Source organism: Dreissena polymorpha, chromosome 12, assembly GCF_020536995.1.
Source record: "Dreissena polymorpha isolate Duluth1 chromosome 12, UMN_Dpol_1.0, whole genome shotgun sequence".
NCBI classification, from domain to species: Eukaryota; Metazoa; Mollusca; class Bivalvia; order Myida; family Dreissenidae; genus Dreissena; species Dreissena polymorpha.
This window is the reverse complement of record NC_068366.1, coordinates 20,399,674-20,423,989: the sequence shown is the minus strand read 5'-3', so window position 1 is coordinate 20,423,989 and position 24,316 is coordinate 20,399,674. Positions and strand designations below refer to the sequence as shown.

Sequence of the window (24,316 nt, the reverse complement as noted above, 5' to 3'; positions counted from 1 at the left end):
GGATCGTAAAGGCTTCAGTAAAAAATCAAGAATAAAATTAAAAAAAGGAAAAGAACATTGTCCGGAGCAGGTTTCGAACCATTGACCCCTGGAGTCCTGCCCGAGTTCTGAAGTAAAAACGCTCTAGCCTACTGAGCTATTCCGCCGAGTATACATACTTGACGTATTTTATACCTTATAAAAGCAATCTTCGTAGTTTCACAAAATTTAAGGACAAAAACAGAACTCTCCAAATTATTCAATCGTTTCGCGTTGCAACGCTTTATAATTTTTAGGTTTTAAAATCGTCAAAAGATGCATATAATGGCTATATTAGACCATGGTAAATGTTCAGTATTACTGTTTCCTCACAAATATCATAACTAAAACGAAAATTTGCGGATCTGAAACAACTTTTTTCAATTTTGTCAATTTACCAAAGCGTGAAAAGATCCCTTTAAGCTAAAATTAACTTAAAAAATAATGTAAAATACGTATTTCGAATAGTTCCACATGGCACTGCGTATCAATTAATTTTTGTCTTCTTTGATGTTGAGGAACCCCATCTGTGACTGCTCGTAATAAATTAGTGTATGAAGAAACACAATTAAATGTGCTCGTCTTTTCGCTGTTTGGTATAACACGGAGTGTATATTGACAGGAGATGAATCGAGTATTTGACCCTTACTGTAGTAAATTCAATCTTATGCAAAAACTATTCATCCGATTTTATTGGTTTATACGTTATCTTGTTGCTTATTAATTCCTCTTTCAAAAAAATATAACTTTTAATATATTCCCGTTGTTATTAATGGATTTATAGCGAGTTAAACACAAGAAATACACATTTTATGTTTTACCACCGCGCGTTTTAACGTGTTGTGGCTATCGATCTTTTACGATTAGCGTACAGCGAAGCGCCGATGTTATACATTTTGATGTACCCACTCACGTCTTTTGTTAAATTATAGTTTCATTTCTCGGCCGATTTTGACAAATTATATATCATTAGAAAGCTAACGTTACGTAGTAAACAGATATATCAATATATATTAAGTTTTTCTTCTGATTTCGACAGCCCGGCGAGTTATAACTTTAACTTTTGCAAATATCATACCGTTTTGGAGTTTTAGAATCTAGATTTACGGTTGACATGTTCGTACTTAATACCAATTTGTAGCGTTAATATTTGGAGTTCAGTTTTAAAAATTACATCTTGCTTAGGAGAATAGAATTCTGTATACGATAGAAAAAAAATTTGTTTAAAAACGAAAGTAATTAAGGAATGAAGGCGGGAAAATGTAGCGCGCGTTCCTAACGCACTGAACTGATGCTACGGTCTTGGCGATTATGCTTTTGTTTAGAAACCGGCCATTGAATTTCTTTTGCCATCTTATTATATTTTTTGTGGAATATATTGTAGTATTTTGTTCACGAAACATATCAATAAAGCTTATTATAAATGAATCTTAATAAATTAACGATTTCAGCTCTTGTTTATAACACAGAAAGGGTGTAAAATTTATGATGAAACAGCGTATATAGCGGACCCTCTCGATATTATTCGGCTTTGCATGCATACTTGAAATAAAATGGGTGTCAAAAACATTCATCGTTTGCTGTTTATTATCAACAAGGTAATTATGTATAATTATTTGAAATGTTATTACCTTAAATTATCAATTTATTAAAGAGTCTTGAAAATCACGGTCCCGTGTTACGCGGGTCATTTCGTATTTTGACATCAGGGCATCATGTCCAACTATTGAAAATCAGATTTTTTTTTCACCGGGACGATGACGGCTTGGATTTAGACAGGCAGACAGATAGTTTATTCAGACTTAAACAACAGTACATCGTCTTCAACTCAAATATATAAATTATTTTTAGACGAATTGTTAGGTGATTACACATATAGCAGTGATGATTCTGAGAATGTTGCCATGTTTCTTATCCGTGTAATCTAGAGTCCATGGTTTTAGCATTTTTATCGCGGTGTTCAATAAAAGATATCTCAATAATCTTGTTTATTGATAGATCTGTGGTTTTATTGCCCCTGTGTTCAGCACAAACCAATTATCTCGTTATGATCAGAAACTGTGCCGACCAATACTAAATAACACTATGTCATACGCCACAGCAGGGACCTATACTTGTATATTGGTCCCTAACCACAGGTGGCAATGTCTGGTCAGATTACACTTTTTATGATACCTCCATGTCTTCTTGTGGTATTAGTGGTCATTTCTTGGAGTAATGTAACGCCAAATACTCAATGTTGCGTTTATAAGATATGTAGCGTATTGAAAACATTTATAGTCATCTGCCCATACAGATTGCCATAAACTAAATACTGTATAGATGTCAGCCAGCTAAATCACAATAATTATAAGTGCTTAATACCTATACATGTACATTTTAAACATTTAAAAAATCTAATACTTAACATTTAACGTATTTAGCGGGTACCGGTAAAAAAACTTCGTCATTTCGTAGTCCTATAAAGAGTGTATGGTAGTGTACGGAACAACATAATTAAAAACAGCATTCTTATTTGACCACAACGGGGTTAAATATTCTTTCCGAAAAATACAAATAATACAGAGTTTTAATTTAGAATTCTATATATTTATAACTCTGTTAACTTATAAAGATATTTCAATATACATGCATAGACAGTAGGCCGTGATTTTCAAGAATCTTTAAATAATTTTAATTTATTGATAATTTATGGTTAATAACCTTTCATATAATTTTACATAATTACCTTTTTGATAATAAACAACAAACGATGAATGTTTTGACACCCATTATATTTGAAGTATGCAAAGCCGAAAAATATCAAGAGGGTCCGCTATACATTTGTAAACGCTGTTTCATCATAAAATTAACACCCTTTCTGTGTTATAATCAAGAGCTGAAATCGTAAATTTATTAAGCTTCATTAATACTTAGCTTTATGGATATGTCTCTAGAACAAAATATTTCAATATATTCCATAAAAAATATAATAATCGTGGAAAAGGAAATTAAATGGCCGGTATCTAAACAAAAGCATAATCGCCATCAGTTCGGTTCGTTAGGACCGCGCGCTACTTATTTCCGCCTTCATTCCTTACTTGCTTTCATTTTTAAACCAATTTTTTTTCTATCATATACAGAATTCTATTCTCCTAAGCAAGATGTTATTTTTAAAACTGAACTCCAAATATAAACGCTACAAATCGGTATAAAGTACGAACATGTCAACCGTAAATCTAGATTCTAAAACTCCAAAACGGTATGATATTTGCAAAAGTTAAAGTTATAACTCGCCGAGCTGCCAAAATCAGAAGAAAAACTTAATATATATTTATATATCTGAAAACTACATTACGTAAGCTTTCTAATGATATATAATTTGTCAAAATCGGCCTAGAAATGAAACTATAATTTAACAAAATACGTGAATGGGTACATCAAATGTATAACATCGGCGCTTCGATAAAGATCGACAGATACGACACGGTCACGTGACTTAGACACAACAAGATATTTGGCGTAACGGTCCCGTTTCATATCCGTGTAATCTAGAGTCCGTGGGTATAAGTTTGCCCAGTGACCTACCGGGTATACAGTACTGTATACTTGTTTGTATAGGTACTTGCATATGAAGTCGTTTGTTGTTTTGGTTATTCTGCCCACCGTAACGGCGCAAGTTAGTATCCCCTAATGAAATGACTGAAACCATCAGCGTTCTTTTCCCATAATTTTTTATCAATTCAACGTTGGATATTATTTAAAAAGAAATCTTCGTTTAACACTGCTGTACTTGCTATGACCACGCAGTTCTCTAACGTACGTTTAGAGCTACTATGATCCGTTTTGATAATATTTAACATTCAAATCAATAGACAAGAGAAAGCAACATTTTGGCAAACGAACAACATATTTATTATAAACCACCGATGTAAGCTTTGGATTTAATCGCCTGCATGCTTTGAATACACATAACCTTAACGGATTGTACACACTTCGACCAGATCAATTTATCAAGCGTTGTCAATCAATAGAGGGGGGTTAGCGGTATTATAATCGATATAATCTCTTTACCAATCGATTGAGCAAACACATTAAAGAAGAGTTATATTTTCGTGTATCTTCAGATTTGTATATATTTATTTCAGAACTTTAAAGAGGAATTACTTTTTATTTATTTACTTTAATTAAAAAGTGCGTGCATTGTTTTCACGCGGTTCGTGATTACCGGAACATAAACAAATCGCATGCGTGATGAACTGATATGACCTCGCGTGGCAACCATTTATGTAAATTCTAAAACTGTAGGTCGTTTATGGTATTTAAAACGGATCAATTGCACACAGGATGGCATCTAAAGGAGCCAAAAAGAATCCGTCCTCAAATAGAGTTAGTTCTGCTACGCCAAGAGAGTAAGTGCTCGTAAGCAGTTTGCCGACGTTTAACGAAGCGTCATTGGAAACAAAATGGCCGTTAGTGTCATTTATTTGGACATTAGTATTTGGTTCAGGATTTGGATTGACGTTTGCGAAGAATGATTTTGTTTTATTAATTGTATTGAATGTTGTATCCTTGATGTTTATCATCAGATAATTTACATTCTTAAATTACAGGCCTAAAAACCATGAGATTTCACAGCTCAGTTATACCCATACAATTTGAATTTCATACCAATAAAATTGATACATGTCTTTTGTAATAAATATATCATTGAGGTTTCACATCCTGTGACCCAAAGGACTATCGAAAACAATATTCAACAAGTTAGGGCTGTGATAATTTCAACATGTTCACATAGCTGTTCAAGTTAATTATTGCTCAACAACATCTCACACAAGTTATTTACCAATTTTGGTTCTCACACACTATTCTTTCCCCAATGGCATATTTGAAGGCTATATACCGGTATAGACACTATTTAAATAAGTTGTGTTATCGAAGTTATCAACATGTTTTTGTTGTTAAAACTTATAGCTAAGATCTTTCTTGAACTTTGTGTAATAGTTTCATTCATCCATATGAACATGTAAGGCGCATGCACGCGTTCAACCTCTTAGGTGGACGGATAGACAGGAAAACAGGTTAACCAAAACCGTTGTTTAAAAAAACACCTTGTGACATGTTTGTAGTTTAAATCATTGAGTAACAAAATAAGTTACTTTGGTGTTATCAGTATGAAAGAAAAATATTTTATCATTTAAATTGTTTAATGAAATTTTGCTTTATATTAAAGTTAAGGAATAAGTGTTATATAGAATGTACCTGTAGTGTATAGCCACTGAAAACATAAAATATTACACATAAAAGTAACACTTAATTGGAACTTCAGACTTTATTTCTATACACTATTCTACATTTCCCAAAATCTGAAAGTCACACGATCAATTTGGATTTTGGGACTGGAAGATTTTTTGCCATTGGGAATAAAAAATTAGTGGCTATAACTGCTATTAAAACAGTTAAGAAAAAGCCCTACCCTAAATAGACCATAAACTCACCATGATACAATATTTTATCTTTGTTAAAGGCTTCGTTAACAATAAACTAAAAGTTGGTCCGTGTTGATGGTCTGAAATAAATTAATATGCAATTGAGTGTCCAAAATGTAAGTTAGGGAATGAAACTGAACTTAAAAACGGTGAAGTTTAAAGTATCCATGAGCATTTATCCATTCAAGCATGCTTTTCTGACCCTAATCAGGGCCCTCTTTTGGCTGTTTTTGGGCGGAAATTTGGCCCCATTCCCCCCTTAAAATAGTTTACTTTTTTTCTCCTATTTCAACTAAAAATTCTCCTCTTTTTTTAACTTTTTTAACTATGTTGCCAGCTGGTATTGTGCTATTAACCTTTGATTAAATGTATATTTATGTATATTACATTAAAATATAGCAATTTTAAGTGTTGAATGGTTGGTGAAAAGATCTTGTAAAATTCCCCTTTTTGACCAAAACAACGCGAAATTCCCCCCTCTAAGGACCCCGGCCCCAATCCCCCAAAGTGTAGCAAGGGCCCGGCTTAACTGGCCTTTTTTTCTTTTTAAGAGAATGGCCGTTTTTGCAAAATTTGAGAAGTTCACAACTCAAGTTTTCACAATTTAAATAGGACTCATTTTTAACAATTTTGAATAGTTGGGGAATCAATTTTCACAATTTTGAAAAGTTTGTGACTCTTTTTTTAACAAAATGAGGGGGTCAAGGATGCTTCACAAAGATGGGAAAAAACTGCTTTAATAACAGTACAAGAATAAATGAAAAAAGTGGTTTTGACTAGCCTTTTGAAGAATGTGAAAAAAAATCAAAATCGGCTGGCAACCAGGCCAATTTTTCAAATTTGAACTGTACTGGTACCATTTTCAAAGGGAAAAGCACAGGCATGACATTATTAAAATAACACAAATTATTGCAATATAATATATAGCATTAAACTCCCCGAATTCTGAGATAAGAAAGTTAAGTTATAACTGTCAGAAACCAACATTTTCTGCCAGTGTGTGACTTTGGTCAAGCATGACCTGGAAGCTGGGTGTGTGCAGTCTAAGCACTCATTTGAAGATTATATGCTTTGTTAAAGATGGTATTATTCCTATGTATTTTCAGAGCTGCCTCTATTGCCCAGAGTGCGACAGACAAACGACCCAAGCTGGTGATTTGGCCAGAATGGAACGATACAGATGTCAATGCAGAAAAATGGGTATGCAAACTTGCTTGCAAAATCAAGTTAACAATAATAGATATATGGTTATCTCAACGTGAAATTATGGTTACAGCTTTTAATAATTTGTAAAAAGTTAGTTATAGTAATTGTTGGCCTATAAAAGAATTTTCATTTCCCCATCATCTTCTTATGACCCCCACCACTATAGTGAGGGACATTTTGTTTTTGCCCTGTCTGTTGGTTTGTTTGTGTGTTTGTTTGTGTGTTTGTGTCAAACTTTAACATTTGCCATAACTTTTGCAATATTGAAGATAGCAAGTGGATATCTGGCATGCATGTGTATCTCATGGAGCTGCACATTTTGAGTGGTGAAAGGTCAAGGTCATCCTTCAAGGTCAAATGTCAAATATATAGCTTCAAAGCGGCGCAGAAGGGGACATAGTGTTTCTGACAAACACATTTCTTGATGTTTGTAATTTTAATTCATATTAAAATACATGAAGAAAAAAAATATACACATATAAATGTCTGTGGATTATCGCAAAAATACTAACACCAGTCAGTGTTTTTGTCTTTTTAGATGAAATTAAAACTATACATCATCATATAATGTACCTTGATAAACACAAAGATGCTTTTAGCATAATTAAATAGAAAGAGGGCTGATATCCCCCTCTTGCTTTTGATGTACAAATCTAATCGGTATTAAATTGAAGATGTAAATAATTATATAAAAAAATATTGATATTAATTGTGATTGTGGAATTGAACTGCGATTTCAGAGTCCCCTTCAGGTAGTAACGGTAAGGTTGCTGTGGATTGATGGACTTTTTCTGTAATTTATGGTTCACCTAAGTTTATTGCGATACATTTGAAGTAAGTTGAAGTTGTATCGTGAAATGTGGTCAAATTCATGTTTTTTGTTGTTGTAAATATACTGAATAATGCTGTCACTGTCTTATCCAATATAATAAAATGTCATTTATATTGGCAATAAATAAAGCCTAAATTCTGCAAGCATTGGTTTCCATATATCGTACAAACTTCCTCGGACATTGTTTGGCTCAAATTTTTAATATTTAATTATCCATTAATTCTTGTAGATATTGTGATTTGTCAATGTTCCCTTGTGAATGTATATTATAATAAGCTAATTTATATTCTGTGAAAAGAAATTAAAAGTTTTAGCTCACCACAATCTGTTATTAATATGCAGCCTATAGAAACAGATTTGATTGTTTGCAAATGCATGTCTACAGAGTGAACTTTGTTCTGAAGTTTTTAATACAAATTACCAGATTTATTTGAAAAAGAGTTTTCCTAAATCCCCTTATTATAGAGCTAAGCATGTTGTGTCAAAGATTGATTGATTTTAACTTAAATTTCCAAAATAATAGATCAATGAATTTGAAATAACTTAATTTCACATTCACGGACATTGAATTAAAACATTCTAAGTCACATGCTTGGAATATTATATACTGATTTAAATACTTTAACTTTGCACGCTTTCTGACTAATTTAAATTCCCATATACTGGTCCAAAAAGTATTTTATATTATCACATAATTCTCTACTACATGTATGTAAGTTGTCGTTTTTGTAGAAGACAGTGAACTTGTCCAAAAGTATGTTTGTTCCGGTGTAAGCCTCAATGAACTATAGACTGTTTACAGGGCTTTTTTTATGATATTTGATAGCTGTAATTTGGTTGCATTCCTGATGGAAAAAAGTATCTTGGGCCAAAATTTGAGACATTAACCCTTTGCATGCTGGGAAATTTGTCGTCTGCTAAAATGTCGTCTGTTGAATTTCTAAAATTAGCATTTTCTTCGAATTTTTTTCAAAGAATACTATCAGAATAGCAAACAGTTTGGATCCAGATGAGACGCCACGTTCTGTGGCGTCTCATCTGGATCCAAACTGTTTGCAAAGGCCTTTAAAATTCAGCTCCAGCGCTTTAAGGGTTAAATGGTACGATGGCACATGTGCTAGAAATTGAATAATTTATGAAAGCCATTGCATGCTCAGTGTGGATTAAATTTGTGTGTGATTTCAAAAACAATTCCTGGTATGGTTATAGTTGTGTCATATAAGATATTATTATACGCCCTGCTACCTCCTTGTATGGGTATTCTGGGATCATCATGTCCTGTCTGTCCATCCAACTGCAGTGTTGTTTTTTTTATCATTTTGGGAATGGGGCTGGTTCCCTTTGGATTGGGAATATTCGCGACATTTTGAATAAAATTGGGAAATAAGTGTTGTTGTTGTTTTGCTAAAAATTGCTTCAAAATTTAGAAAAAAAAGTGTTTTCAGTATAATGTGTACTAAGGTTCAACTCATTTAGCTGGATGAAAGAGGAACAACATGTTGAGATATAAAAAATAAAAAAATATTTTTTGGAAACCTTTAATTGGGAATTGTTCGGTCCCTTTTGGGAAAAAATACATAATTTTCTCAATTGGAAATGGGTTCGAATACCGGACCTGATTTTGGATGAAAAAAACAACACTGGACTGCCTGTAGGCACAAATTTGTCTGACTAAGTTCTCCTACCCTTCTCAACATACAAACTTGCTTGCATTGTTCCTTATAAAATGATCTTTCTACTTCCCCAGGAAATCTAAAGGGAGGCGTTTAGTTTTGGAAAAGTCTGTAAATACTTCATTCTGTCTGCACATTTTAGTTTCCTCTACGTACTTCAAGTGATTCTCATCTGATCATCACCAAACTTTTAGACAATATTTATTGGCATAAAATGGAGGCCATTTTAAATAACCAGCCTATCTCCCAGGAACTTTGGAGTTATGGCCCTTGAATTATTGGCCTTTGTTTATTTTTCTTATTATATTTTGTGTGGGCATATATGGAAAACTAAATGAGGTATCAACTTGAAACTTTATGGGTAGGTAGATCTCATTGATAGGCTGTGTAATACACAAGAACCATAACTCTTGCTCTCTTATTTAAAGAGTTATTGCCTTTTGTTATTTTATGTGCGTATTTAAAAAAAAGAATACATTAACATAATGACTGTTTACCCTACACTCATATACATGTCCACTGGCATTTAGATGGGACAACAGTATATATGGACACATTTCTTGTTTAACTGGTCCGTATTTCTGTAACATGATTGTGACAACTTTCACAATATAACATGCAGTACTGGGATATTAGTAAAAACTCTTACAATCACTAGTGTCTGAAAGCTTTTGCATGCGGCCTCCCTTAGATTGCACCAAATGCCCTATCATGTGGAAAAAGTTCCAGAAAAAGCTTGTCATTGTTCTGAATAGAAGAGGACTATGCTAACTTTATGTATCACATCTTGTACATATAGTACAGTGCACTGGTATTGTCATAATGTTTGAACATTTTATTACGCAACTTCATAGAAGCTTCAGATGAATTGTTTTAAGACATACTTTTAATTCGTTGGTTTATTTGCAGCTAAATTAAACCCATCCATTAACAACAAAACTGTTTTAGTTTACTTCAGTTTTAAAGAATGTTGGCATCATTATTATCAAATATTATTGTTAACTTCGTGCACATCAAAGTTCAAAGAATTTTTGCTGTTAGTGACTTGATAACTTTATGTTTAGTTCAGTGTTCAGTTTGCTTAAACTTGATCTACTTAAATTCTTCTTTCAAATTGATCAAACTACCAAAACAATGCAGATACACAATTCTTTTACCTGTAAAAAATGTTTTCATATAAACAGTACCCATAGAAAGAAATAACTGATTTAATTGCTTTGACTCCAGTTACTAAACTAATAACAGAAGATTCTGTTTCCCTTCTAGAAAAGCTTCAACATAAAGAGGAAAAAAAATCCTACTCTATTTATCAGTTGACTCCAGTTAACACTTAAAACAAAACGATTTGTTTCTCCTTGAGTAAACTATATAGTCTTGGTATTGAGCTGTACCATAAAAATCTATACAAATGAGCCATCTCTGTTAAATTGGGTTTTAATGAATGTAGAATGCACAGGCTAATCAGGGAAGACACTTTCCACTTTTATGAAAAACCTTCTGTTTGGTTGCAGGACATGGCCCACAAAGGCAAAGAGAAGGACAAGGGCAAGTCCCCTGTGGTGGCTCACTCCTTTGAGGACCCTGAGGGCAAGATTGAGATGCCTGCGGGAATCAAGGTGGACCACTGGAAGCGGCCGCAGGACTACATCACGGAAAAGGTTTCATAGTCAATTATTTGAAGTTCGCCGTTGTGTAATCAATTGGTTCACGCTTGGGAGGTCACGGGTTCGATCCCCTCTGTAGGAGTGTTCTTTAGATCTCCCCATAGACACCAAGCACGGGTCCTACCAAAGAAACGAAACTCGAGAGCGTATAAATGTTAAGCCATAGGCTTTCGATGCAATCAAGCTAAAATAAATAGGTTTAAACTTATTATTTGCTACTATTAAAACTAGATTTGTGCAAGCCCTAATGCTCTGGATTTACAGTTTGAATAGTTTTTTAAAAGTTTTGAGGAACAAGACTTAAATTATTACTGGAATAAGTGTGCATGCAGGTGAGCATGAATCTCTTGCTATACACTGTTTTCCATGCATTACATCCATAAAGAGTATTCATCTTTTAAACATGTTAAAGATTACAGTTTGAGCTTTTTCATTGGCTTTATATTCAAATGACCAATCATAATGATTGTGTAATTTTGCAAAATAGCTACTAGAACATCATAATTTATTATTTCTTAAAAAAAAAATTTTTCTATAATTAAGCAGGTGTTTTGTGTTCAAAAGGATATGAATTCTAGTACATAGTGTATTGTTCTGTTGAAACTTTTAATGTAATCATAATGTTTTATATCAGTTAAGGCTTAGAAACATTAAGCATGTTTTTATAGTTACTGGCCCCTCTGTCCGTTATCTGAAAATCACACATTTCGTATAGAATAAATATTCCTTAGTACAAAGCTTGGATACTTGCACAGATGATGTGTTTAATTGCTATAAATACACCAAAATCACCTGACCTTTTCTTGACCTTGAGATTGACGTTATTTTGGACTAATTCATAAGGTCCAAAGTCTTGGTTACCCCAAAATTATGTGTTTTTGTTGGGCATCAATAATGCTTCAAACAAAGCTTTGATACCTGCATGGTTGTTATCTATGAGCACTGTCAACACATCAACATCACTTGAATTCATTTTGACCTTGACCTTGACCAAATTTTGGAGAATACAAACGGGCCCATGAACCAAAGGCCTCCACTGGGGGGGGGGGGGGGGGCATTTCTGTTTATGAAATGCAGTATTGTGTTTCGCCTGTTCTTGTAGCATAACCAAGATTTCTTTTAATTTTCTGTATTCCTTAATACTGAACTTAAATGGACATGGAAACAGGGAAATAGGATATTTGTGGTATCACTTCTGTCGTAGTTGTGCCGGCTATAAGCTCAGTTGGTATAGCCCGGGACTACAAATCCGAGTATTGTGGGTTCGATCCCCGGGATTTGGCCAGGCCACATAACATGTGTGAGAATTGGTTATGAAATCCTTTCTACCATTATTCTCCCCGTACATCTGATCCAAGTAGGTAAGATGTCAGTTATAAGTTTAATTAAGTATGTGCACTATATATAAAGTACTGGCCTGTGATATGACTGGAATACTGTTGAAAACAGTGGGCAAAAAAACAACACAAATATTGTTTGAATGGTATATAATATCTATGTTTCCATTTTCAGACCCCAGTAGTTGTTGACCAGGATGGCCTGTCTTCATTTGATCTTATTACCACCAGTGAACACCTGCATGAAAGTGAGGTATGAAATGTACAGAATACACTTGAACAGAAACGTGCTGTGTCTGGGTAGTAATCATGCTTCGCTGGTATGATATACATGTAAACAGAATACACTTGAACAGAAACGTGCTGTGTCTGGGTAGTTATCATGCTTCGCTTGTATGATATACATATAACAATTTTAAATGAACACATAAACATTGTAGCTGAAAAATAAATATGATTTTCAATTGTTTTAAAATAATTTCTTTTCGTCACTGTAACTGGGCTTTTTTCTCTATTTTGGAAACAAGCTTTTTCCGTGCCTTCTTTTTGAGATATAATTCATCAACAGAACAGAGAAACGGGAAACACTGTATTGTGTGAATTTGGAATTACACATCAAACTTGGAATGGATATCATTTGGTGATTTTCTCAGACACAACTGTTCATTTTATGTTCTAAATGTTTGTGTGTGTGTGTGATAATCTGTCTAAACTTGAGTATAATAAGAACTTTTTTATGACGGTTTTATTGACTGGGACTGTGTTTTTATAATTTTAAATGTTTATAAAACTGTTGTCACACACACATGGTCACAGTATTGTTTTTATGCCCCTGGATCGAATGATTGGGGTATATTGTTTTTGGTCTGTCTGTCACTGTATATGTGTGTGTGTCATTGTATGTGTGTGTGTGTCCCAAAACTTTAACCAAAACTTTAACCTTGGTCATAACTTTTGCAATATTGAAGATAGCAACTTGATATTTGGCATGCATGTGTATCTTATGGAGCTGCACATTTTTAGTGGTGAAAAGTCAAGGTCATCCTCAAAGGTCAAAGGTCATATATATAGCTTCAAAGCGACGCATTAGGGGGCATGTGTTTCTGACAATCACATCTCTTGTTATAGGTTAAAACAATCCAATTAAACACCCAGTTTTGTATTTAAATTAATGTATGTGATGCAAGTATATATGCAAGTATTTATGTTAATAAAAATTTGTCAAAATTAATAAATACAAGAGTTAAAACTGCATATAATTCATTATTTAAAAAAACATCAGTTTATTTACAGATTGATGTCATATTGTAATTTCACTTAATAGTGTGCTGGGAATGGGAAAAAAGGCATGGCAATACATCTCCACCTCATTTTTTTTCCACCATTTTGGAAATGGGGCTGAGTTCCTTTTTAATTTAATTGGGAAAATTCCCGTTTTTACTAAAATTGGGAAATGAGTGTTGTTGATGTTTTGAAACTGAGAATAGATGTGTTTTTCAGTAATATTTTAAATAAGGTTGAACTGATATGGCTGGATAGGAGATGAACAAACTGTTAGAATCAATTATAAAAATATATATATAATTTTTTTAACCTTCAATTGTGAATTAGTAGGTCCCATTTGGTCAAAAAATATATATGTTTTTTGATTGGATATGAGTCCGAATACGTGATCCAATTTTTAACGGAAAAAAAACCAACTGCACCTGGATGTTTCGTTTCAGTTGATGCGCTACATTACCAGTCAGATAATGGCACTATGGGAGGTGTGCGCGGTCAAGAACCCACCCGCGGACCAGATGCCCGTGGACCCTAACACACCTTACGAGGAGGTCTCCCACACCTGGAAACCGTGGGAGCACATCTACACGCTCAACAAGGTGCAGAAGGGGCCGCATGTACCACCGTATAACCCGTACGGCAAATATGCGGTGCGGCTTTATTGGATGGTAGGTGATTGAGATTGGAGCCTCATTCAATAAAAACTGAGTTTTATGCATGAATGTTAAATGTCATCCCAGACTAGCCTGTGCAGTCTGCGTAGGCTAAAAAGAGACGACACTTTCTGCTTAGACTGGATTTTTCCCGAGAAGAGACTTCCTTTAAAAAAACAAAAACATAAAAGCAGACAGTGTTGTCCTTGACCTTGGTTAGCCTTGGCTCTTATTTTTATTGACGAGACACATGCATTATGCCCACTGTTCCCTGAATGTTGTTCATTTTTAAGCTTGGGCAAGTATTGTTTTTTTTAATTTTGTATCCTATATTAGATGTTTGTGCCTATGCAATGTAGAAGGCATTATAGAATGCACTTGCCAGACGGTCTTGGTGTACACAAATCTTGTAAAGACATTCAGTTTTTATGAGGCAATGAAGTCATTAATCAATAATAATCACTTTGTAGAGATGACATACCATGCAAAAACTTCGTGGGCAACAGCTTTATGTTATTATAAAGAATCTTGTGTTAAATAAATATCTTCTGTATATCTTCTTTTCTGTATCTCACACTTGTTTCATTTAAGAATTGAATAGCATTTTTCGGCATTTCATCGGTGTATGTACTGTCGGGGAAAAGTACGCCTAATTTGCATAAACGTTGACAGCATTTATGCATAAATTAGGTGTTTTTTTCCAGACAGTTTATACACTGATGAAATGCAGAAAAATGCTATTTAATTAGTAGGAAAAGTGCAGCGACTAAGAACCATAACTCTATCTACCTTAGTTTTTGAATTATCTCCCCTTTTATATATCTTTGAAGAACATTTTTGTCTGGAGCATAACTCTAAATCTACTGAAGGGATTTACTTGAAACTTAAAATATATAAAAAGGTGGCAAGTAGGAAAAGTGCAGTGACTAAGAACCATAACTCTATCTACCTTAGTTTTTTTAATTATCTACCCTTTTATATAACTTTAAAGTAAATTTTTGTCCGGAGCATAACTCTAAATCTACTAAAGGGATTTACTTGAAAATTGAAATATCAACAGATGGCAAGTAGGAAAAGTGCAGTGACTAAGAACCATAACTCTTATCTACCTTAGTTTTTTAATTATCTCCCCTTTTATATAACTATATAACTTTAAAGTAAATTTTTGTCCGGAGCATAACTCTAAATCTACTGAAGGGATTTACTTGAAACTTGAAATATAAACAGATGACAATTAGGAGAAGTGCAGTGACTAAGAACCATAACTCTATCTACCTTAGTGTTTGAATTATCTCCCTTTATTTAATTTTAAAGTAAATTTTTGTCCGGAGCATTATGAATTATCTCCCTTTATTCGTTTTTACAAATATTATTCTACTCTCTAAAAAAAATGTTGTCATACAAGCAAACACATTTCGGCAGGGATTTGGCACTACTGTGACAAGCTCTTGTCTAGCATATGAATCTATTTTCGGTTTCATCTCCGTCAAACGGGTACATGTATAGCCTTGAAGTTCACGCAAAAAATATAACGTCATTTCGCTATTGACAAATGAGAAACAAGCCATTAAGTTTTGAGCAAAACATAACGTCATTTTGGCAACTTGTTTATGACCAGAAAGTAGCGCCATGAATATTCATGTTTAAATCTGTATACAAAGTTGGTTCACCAGAAAATGAAAAACCGGTCACGTGAACAAATTATTCAATCAGAATGCAGCATTCATATAAATGTGACAGAAGTTGTAATTATAATTAAAACAAGCAAATTTGTTGAATTGATTTCCCCCACCATAACTAAAAAGTTTGTGACAGACTGGTAGACTGATGGACGGACAATGCCAAAGCTATATCCCTCCGCCTTCGGTGGGGGATAATAAATTTCATATGGAATGCCTTGAAATTAAACTTTGGTAGTTATTTTTTTTTTAAGTAAAATGAATTATTTTATTGTAATTAACCTAAGGGATATGGAAAAATAATTAATCCTCTGAACATACTGATTTTATTAAATGATAATACTTTCCTATATGTTAATAAAAAGAATATGATCTAAAGAATTATTATAGATGATTTTGCATCAACCTTCCTTTTTCTTAAGGTTTCGTATTTAAGGTGATTTTTTCTGCAGGGTTGCTGGCGGAAGATAATCGTGGATGATTCGATGCCGTTTGACGACAACAACCGCCTGCTGTTACCCTCAACAACTATGCAGAATGAGGTGTGGCCGATGTTGCTGACGAAAGCTCTAATAAAAGTTGCCTCCCTTGAGTAAGTTTAGAAGCTGTGCTTGGCTTTAATGACCTTTTGCTCTTATTTCAAATTTGTTTTATTGTGTGGGCATTTTTGTCCCCTTCTGGTGAAACCGGAGGGGACTTATGGTTTGCGCTCTGTGTGTCAGTCTTCCAGTCCGTCACACTTTTCTGGATCCTGCGATAACTTTAAAAGTTCTCCATATTTTTTCATGAAACTTTAAATATGGACAGATGGCAATATGGAGATTATGCACATCAATTCATTTTGTTCCTACGCCAAAAATTGTGGTTGCTTTGGCAACAAATATATATATATAACTTTTTTTACTGACAATGGTGGAGTTTTACCGGTAGGGGACAATATTGCTTGGCAATCTCTTGTTGTTCATGGTTTTTTAATTTTTTACAGAGCGTGAGAAATTAGAATTCAACAATTCAGAATCAAACAATTTAAAAGTTCAAATTCCAGGTTTGTTTAATAATGGTTTAAATGTTTTTAATTAGTCATTCTATGCGATTATAAGAGGAAAAGAGTTATTTAAATAAATCCCTGAATTTTCTTCTAACTTGTTTTATTGAAAATTACCCTAAAAATTCCCTTAATGCAAGCCCAGCCTAATTTGTTATTTAAAAACTTCTTGTTAAGAAGTCTAACACATTTTTTGGGGCCATATATAGGCATTTGGTATATTGCCAATTACCATAGCTAGGTTACTTATAAAGAATGGACATTTGTACAAATGATCATTGTATGTCAAAAAAAGGTCATATTTGTACAAATGATCTTCATTTGGTCATAGGTCAATGTCACAGTGGACACTTTAAGGTTTTGGCTATTCTTGCTATGATTAAAGTGAAAGAAGATGTATATGTCAAGCCCACATGAATCAAGCATGATTCGTTTGAAATAAATTTATACAAAGTATTGTTGTATTAAGACATTTTGTCAAGTGCAAACTGCAAAACTATGTGGCTGTGCATACTCGGTATACAGTGTGTTTTTTTCATTCAAAATCGGGTCCCGTAATTGGCCCCATTCCCAATGGAAAAAAGTATTTTTCCCAAATGGGAGTTAAAAATTCCCAATGTTCCCCCCCCCCCCTGCCAAATTTTTTGTTTTTGTTTTTTTTAGATCTCAATATTTTGTTCAACTCCCATCCATATAAGTTCAACCTTAGTAAATATATTACTGAAAACACTTGTATTCTCAATATTCAAGCATTTTTTAGAAAAACAACAACAACAACACAAATTTCCCAATTTAGTCAAAACGCCGCACATTTTCCCCAATCCAAAGGGACCCAGCCCCATTCCCAAAATGGTGAAAAATAAAACTGGTATATAAATATCATGACATCATTGTTTGTGATGGGATTTTGAAAATTGTGGCTCAAAAGATCATCCTTTCTAAACATTATCTAGTGAATAAATGATGTGGCTTGTTCAAATATTCAATGTTACGTTGGGTAATCAAGATGGCCCCAACTCAAATATTGATGTAGTGAAATTAAATTTTTTGTTTCGAGCCCATAACTTCATTTTGATTCTTTAGTTAAATGACAAAAACAATAAGTCAAGTTTGTACATTTATTTCACATAATGCTTAATTGCACTCTTTGGACGTTTTGTGGGGACATCTGTGTCTTATGGACTATGTCTTTTAAGCCATAATGTTTTTGTTATAGACAAATACTGCTAAGTACATCTATTGTTAAAAGATCGATCTTGACAGCAACACAAAGAAGTTTTTCTAACTAACCATCAGTCTATTTTAACCCTTTCCCACTCAGAAATAAAGTGAAAATGGCCATATGCAAACAGCATAAAACCAGAACAGCCTGCGAGTAACTCGCAGTCTGTTCAGGTTTTATGCTGTTTGCTGCTCAGTAGTATCTAAGGGTTGGAAATGAAGTCTTTAAAATTTGAATCTAGTAAATTAGAAAGGTCTTGAATTACATTTTACCTTCTAAGGGACTACACATGCGTCAAAATATGGATCTAAGTGGGAAAGGGTTAACTGTGCTCTTGGAAAGCTGGGCTTAAAGCATATGTATATGCATACGGTGTCGTCTCAGATTAGCCTGTGCAATCTGCAAACGCTAATTAGATACAACACTTTCCGTTTAAACTTGATTTATGCTAAGAAGAGACTTTAAACGAAAAATACCTATAAAAGTGGACAATGTGGTCCCTTATAAGCATGTGCAGACTGCACAGGCTAATCTGGGATGACACTTTCAGAACAGGCATTCAACCCTGTTTTCACAGAGCGCTGCCGATTTGTTTTCAGTTACACTGGTGGAAACCCTAACTGTGAATTTGGCGATGTGAGCATCGTTAGCTGCCTAACAGGCTGGCTACCAGAGGCCATACCACTGCAGTAAGTACTGGAAATACCTTGGCTATCTATAGGGCTGGCAATAATAGACTTTCGCCCGAAATCGCTTGATTTTAGAAAACCCCATTCATCTTGGTGTAGCTGATTTATTAAAAAAGAAAATTAAAATCACATAACAAATCAAGTATATTTGAGCCACGCTTTTGGGAAAATGCATGTGCCTCAAAGTGTTGTCCCAGATTAGCCTGTTCATTCTGCATAGGCTAATAAGAGATGACACTTTCAACATAGACTGGATTTTTTTTTGGAAAGGATTCTATTAAATGAAACATTCCATAACTGCGGAACGTGTAGTTCTTGATAAGCCTGTGTCACTACACAGGCTCATCTTGAACGACACTTTTTGCACTTGCAATTAGCCCTGTTTTCCCAGCGTGTGGCTAATTTTTCTGATGCAAACTGGTTGGAACATAAAAAGGGTCTGCCTTGTTTGTATCTACCAACTGGATGGTTTTTCTAAAGTTGTGGCGTTCCCAATAACAACTAAATCTGCCACCAATAAAGTACTTTAAATTTGATCCAAACTTTCTGTAAGCAGAAATGATTTGATATAAAAAAGAAATGCTTTGAAATGTTATAGAAAAATTATATTGATTGTTTTATAAGCATAACAATTGAACATTACATAACATTAGTGCGGGTGATTTTTTTCACTAGTGTGGCTTCTAATTAGGTGTCGTGTATGCAAATAAAATCATGCAATTGTTGTGATGAAATTGTTAAAGGTGTTATAAAATGTCGGTTTATTTGGTGGCAAGATATGTTTTTGTAACCAGAATTTCTCTCTGATTTTTTTGATAACCTGATTTCATAATAATGAAATAAATGAATTCACTTCTAACAGATTAACCTTTCGTAGATACAGATATTAACCTTAACGTCCTGATGGATCAGGATAATTTCTAAAAATCTTAAACTAATTTGTGAATCCTCTTATAAATCTTGAATCAAATTTATATATACTATTGAGTCACTCCTTATGTTTAGACCTTACACCTTGCCATATTCACTGCTTAACTTGTCGACACTTGCTGTTCTTTAGCTATATTTTTCATGGAAATATTCACTGCAGGTTTACTAAGGATCTGTATTTCTAGAAAATGCCAACAATTGCCTATACCTTCAGCTGATTTATAGTAATAATCTGAAATCTTCAAGAACAAGTTTGCATGATTATTAATGATTTATTGACATTTTTTCATGTGAACCAATTTAAATTTATTAAAGAATTTCTCAATTCAAAAACAAAGAGCATTTGGAATATTATTTGATTGATTTATCAAGACTATAACTGAGTACCATGACTTATAAATATATGCAGTGAATAAATCTATATAATTTATTTTAATCAGTCAAGTACGTAATATATTTACTCACTACCTCTAACCCTTTCCCACTCAGATGCATAATTGAAATTGTTATATGCAACCAGCACAAAACCAGAACAGCCTGCAAGTGACTTGCATTCTGTTCAGGTTTTATGCAGTTTGCTGTTTTTCAATACCTAGGGTTAGAAATGATGCCTTTAAAACTTAAATCTATCAAGAAAGATATTAAATTAAATTTGATTTTCATAAACTGTGCATATCTGAGTGGTAAAGAGTTTATTTCCTCTGTTGTATATTAACCCCATTTCACTGTTAACCTTCTTCTGCGCACAGGGGCTTTCTAATAGGGGATGAACAGGCCCCTAATACGGGCCCTGGCAAGCACTCAAAAGGGTCGGATTCGGGTCGAGCCTCCCCGCTGGTCTCTGCGGGCCAGGTGCTTGATAAATTCATCACCCTTAGTAATCGTCCGAGCCATGAGAACTCAGAAAAAAGACCTCCCACAAAGATGGGTTTTAACGAAGACAACAGGCAAGGCTATTTGCATGTTTGCCCTGTGTCTGCTGTGTTAAGAGTTTTCTTCTGTTTTGTGTCATTGTACAGGTCTTGTTCTGGGAAATTGGAGCTAAATGCATGTTGTCCCTGATAAGCCCAGGCTAATCTGGGACACTTTAAGATTAAACTGCGTTTTTGCTAAAAAGATACTTCCTTTTAATGACAAATAACGGCTGAAAGAGTCGTGCTTGATTGCCCAGGCTAATCTTGGACAATACTTGACGCACATGCAATGGGCCCAGTATTCCCATGACACGACTTGTATAATGAGTGGATTGCTTTGAAAATGAATGTTTGCATGCTTTATGTTACAGTGTTATTGGAGTGTTTGCATGCTTTATGTAACAGTGTTATTGGAGTGTTTGCATGCTTTATGTTACAGTGTTATTGGAGTGTTTGCATGCTTTATGTTACAGTGTTATTGGAGTGTTTGCATGCTTTATGTTACAGTGTTATTGGAGTGTTTGCATGCTTTATGTTACAGTGTTATTGGAGTGTTTTGTTTTGTAGATTTTATCAGAGCATCAATGTTTAAAGCACGCAAAGTTTAAAAGCTTAGCGTATTACAACATTCATGAGCTCAAAAGATACCAAAGGGAAATAAATATATATATAGTAATAAATATTCACAAAAATCATATTTAGAAAACATTACCTAAATGAAATGAGTGTAGACATTAATGACAGTTATTGCATGTGAAACTTAACCCTTTGCATGCTGGGAAATTTGTTGTCTGCTAAAATGTCTTCTGCTGAATTTTTAAAATTAGCTTTTTCTTCGAATTTTTTTCAAAGAATACTATCAGAATAGCAAACAGTTTGGATCCGATGAGATGCCACGTTCTGTGGCGTCTCATCTGGATCCAAACTGTTTGCAAAGGCCTTCAAAATTCGGTTCCAGCACTGAAAGGGTTAACATTAAAAAAAAATATTTGCCATGTTGCTTGAAGCAAAATGTGTATTTTATAATTATACTTATAATCTGTTCTCTTTCTGATCAATATATCACCAATTTAATTTAATAATTGTACTATAAATAATATTTAGAACAAAAAACATATCAGTTTTATGCTTCTGTACTTATAGTTAATGTTTTATACTGCTACTTCATTCCCAAGATAAGGTACACATGTACCCTGTCAGGGTTTTTTTTTACTAAGAAAGTGACGCCGATATTCGGCGTCTTCCCCTACCAGAATTTTTCCCCTAAAAATACCATTTCCCCTCCAAAAATATAATTTTTCACCATAATATAATATTTTACCCTCAAAGAAATGGGTTTTTTCTTTTGGGAAGTCGACACTTATCCAATTTGTACCATGTACAACGATCTCGCTCTCTCTCTCTCTCCCGACGAACACTCAAATCTGGGAATCCCAGTGATTCTATATATAGCTCTTAAATTACGTCATGGAAACCGGGCAACTAATCGTATTAATCATGTGACTATTTTACTGGATTCCGGTCTTGCGTGAGAAGGGTGTTTCGTCAATTAATTACCGGAAACCAGTCGAATTTTCATCCGGGTTATGTGAAAGCAAAGATATAAACGTTAAAACAGAAAAAGTCTCACAATTGGCGTTCATACATGAACAAAATAAAACGTTCGGACTCGGAAAATATTAATTGCGTTGACGCATCTTTTAAGAATGAATCATCAAAAACCGTTGAAACCCAGCAGGATTCGGAGGTACATGGAATCAACATCGATTAATACTCTCGGATTATTGTAAAACTGAAAGTAGACAATCGGCAGCTGCCGCACCTTTCCCTTCCAATACTGTAGCAGATCTAGATCGTCAACCCATTCTTCATGAAATTGAAATCATAATATTGACATCATTCCCTTGCCCCAGTTGAAAACATTTCCCATTATTAGATCTACACCTGCAACTTTATTTAGGACTTTGACTTAAATATCATACTTGTTCATGTGTTTAAGAACAAAAAGGTCAGAGACATGCCTCTTTTTCTAAAAAAACCCCTGAAGTCTGTAGGTGAGTTATAGACATTGAAATGAACAGTTTTTATTTTTTCCCCAAATATGTCTCTTTCGCGCTCGATTTTCCCCTTTTACCCAGCGTCCAGGGTCTTCCCCTTTTTCTAAAAAAAACCCTGCCTGTTTATGTATTTGTTTTTACTGTTGCAAATCATTCCCTGTTCAAAGCTTATTTGCAATTATTTGATGTGTTTTTTTTTATCTTATACACAAACAATTCAATAAGCATTATTTGCCTGAGTAAGGACTTGATTGTGTTGTTGTGGTCTGTAAAAATAAATCAGTGTGCAGTTTGTGTTTCGCGAGTAACCAAAGATCAAGTGCTTGGAACACTTAAAACATTGTGTACAATTGTCAGACTTCTATATCTATTTTCCGCACTCTGGCAAAATGGCACTTAATGCATGTGTTTAAAGTGTCATCCAAGATTAGCCTGTGTAGTTCGCACAGTCGTATCAGAGATGACACTTTCCAACATTTTCATTTAGAAGAGACTTCCTATTAACGAAAAACAAGGGTAAAGTGTCTTCCCATATAAGACTGTGTGGACTGCACAGGCTAATTTTGCATGACACTTTATGCACATGAGTTAAGCCCCATTTTTTCCAAAGGGTGACTCATATAATCTCTACATTTTTGTCACTATAAATAAAGATTCTTTCTAAACGACAGTTGTTTTTTTAACTTGGCCTTTTACATTATGCCATTAGAATTATTTTTTTTTACTTTAACAGCGATATTTTCTCTTTGAGGCACATGCTTAAAGAGTTATTTTTATTTCCTTGCTTTGGATTTGTTTTGTTGGTTGAGTTTTGTTGTTTTTATTAGAGATATTGTTTTTATGCTGTTGAGTTGTATGTGTATTTGTTTAGTGATACTTTCCTGTTTATGTAGTTTTTGTGTGGGACTAGGGTTGATTTGCATTCATCCACTAAATGTATGGCAATATTATCATAATTTTCCAAATTTGTTTCATGCTTGTAAGGTATTCTATTATAAGAAAACTACACAGCTTTATTACTATTTATTGCTATTTACTTTTTATTGTTATTAATTTGTTACTTTTTTGTCTGCATCTATTTCAACATCATTGAGAGTTTTAATTTAAGTATTTCTGTTTGCTTTAGATATAAAAGTTACGTTTGTTTTACTTGTTCATTACACTTGCAGATGTTCTTAGATTCTGAAATTATATTTGCAAGCTTGTAACATTTTTTTGCTTCCAACTTGTAACATAATGAATTGAGTCGCGTTCTGAGAAAACTGGGCATAACGCATGTGCGTAAAGTGTCATCCCAGATTAGCCTGTGCAGTCTGCACAGGCTAATCAGGGACGACACTTCCCGCTTTTATGACATTTTTCGTTTAAATGAAGTCTCTTCTTGGCAAAAATCCAATTTAGGCAAAAAGTGTCATCCCTGATAAGCCTGTGCAGACTGCACAGGCTAATCTGGGAGAACACTTTCACACATGCATTATGCTAAGTTTTCTCAGAACGCGACTCAATTGATTAAAAAACTGCTCATTCTAACGAGCCTTGCTCTGGGAAACTGGGGTTTAATGCATGTAAATAAGGTGATGTCTTAGATTAGCCTGTGCATTCCACACAGGCTAATCAGGGATGAACGTGTTGGCCCAAAGTGGACTTT

At 34.1% G+C, this 24,316-nt stretch overlaps 1 protein-coding gene across 28 annotated transcripts in view; it reads left to right on the top strand.

Annotated features, from left to right (window-relative positions):
- Positions 1-24,316, top strand: part of LOC127853932 (androglobin-like) — a 171,806-nt gene that overhangs the window by 61,719 nt on the left and 85,771 nt on the right. For 17 of the 28 annotated variants that reach the window (XM_052388785.1, XM_052388786.1, XM_052388790.1 and 14 more), the window contains 8 exons: positions 6,593-6,686; positions 7,433-7,453; positions 10,709-10,855; positions 12,374-12,451; positions 13,923-14,147; positions 16,264-16,403; positions 18,678-18,767; positions 20,447-20,644. In XM_052388785.1, coding sequence (XP_052244745.1) covers positions 6,593-6,686; positions 7,433-7,453; positions 10,709-10,855; positions 12,374-12,451; positions 13,923-14,147; positions 16,264-16,403; positions 18,678-18,767; positions 20,447-20,644 — 993 coding nt within the window. Of the gene's footprint in view, positions 1-4,223; positions 4,410-6,592; positions 6,687-7,432; positions 7,454-10,708; positions 10,856-12,373; positions 12,452-13,922; positions 14,148-16,263; positions 16,404-18,677; positions 18,768-20,446; positions 20,645-24,316 lie in introns of those variants that run through there. The other 11 variants (XM_052388787.1, XM_052388789.1, XM_052388791.1 and 8 more) reach the window with 5 other exon arrangements.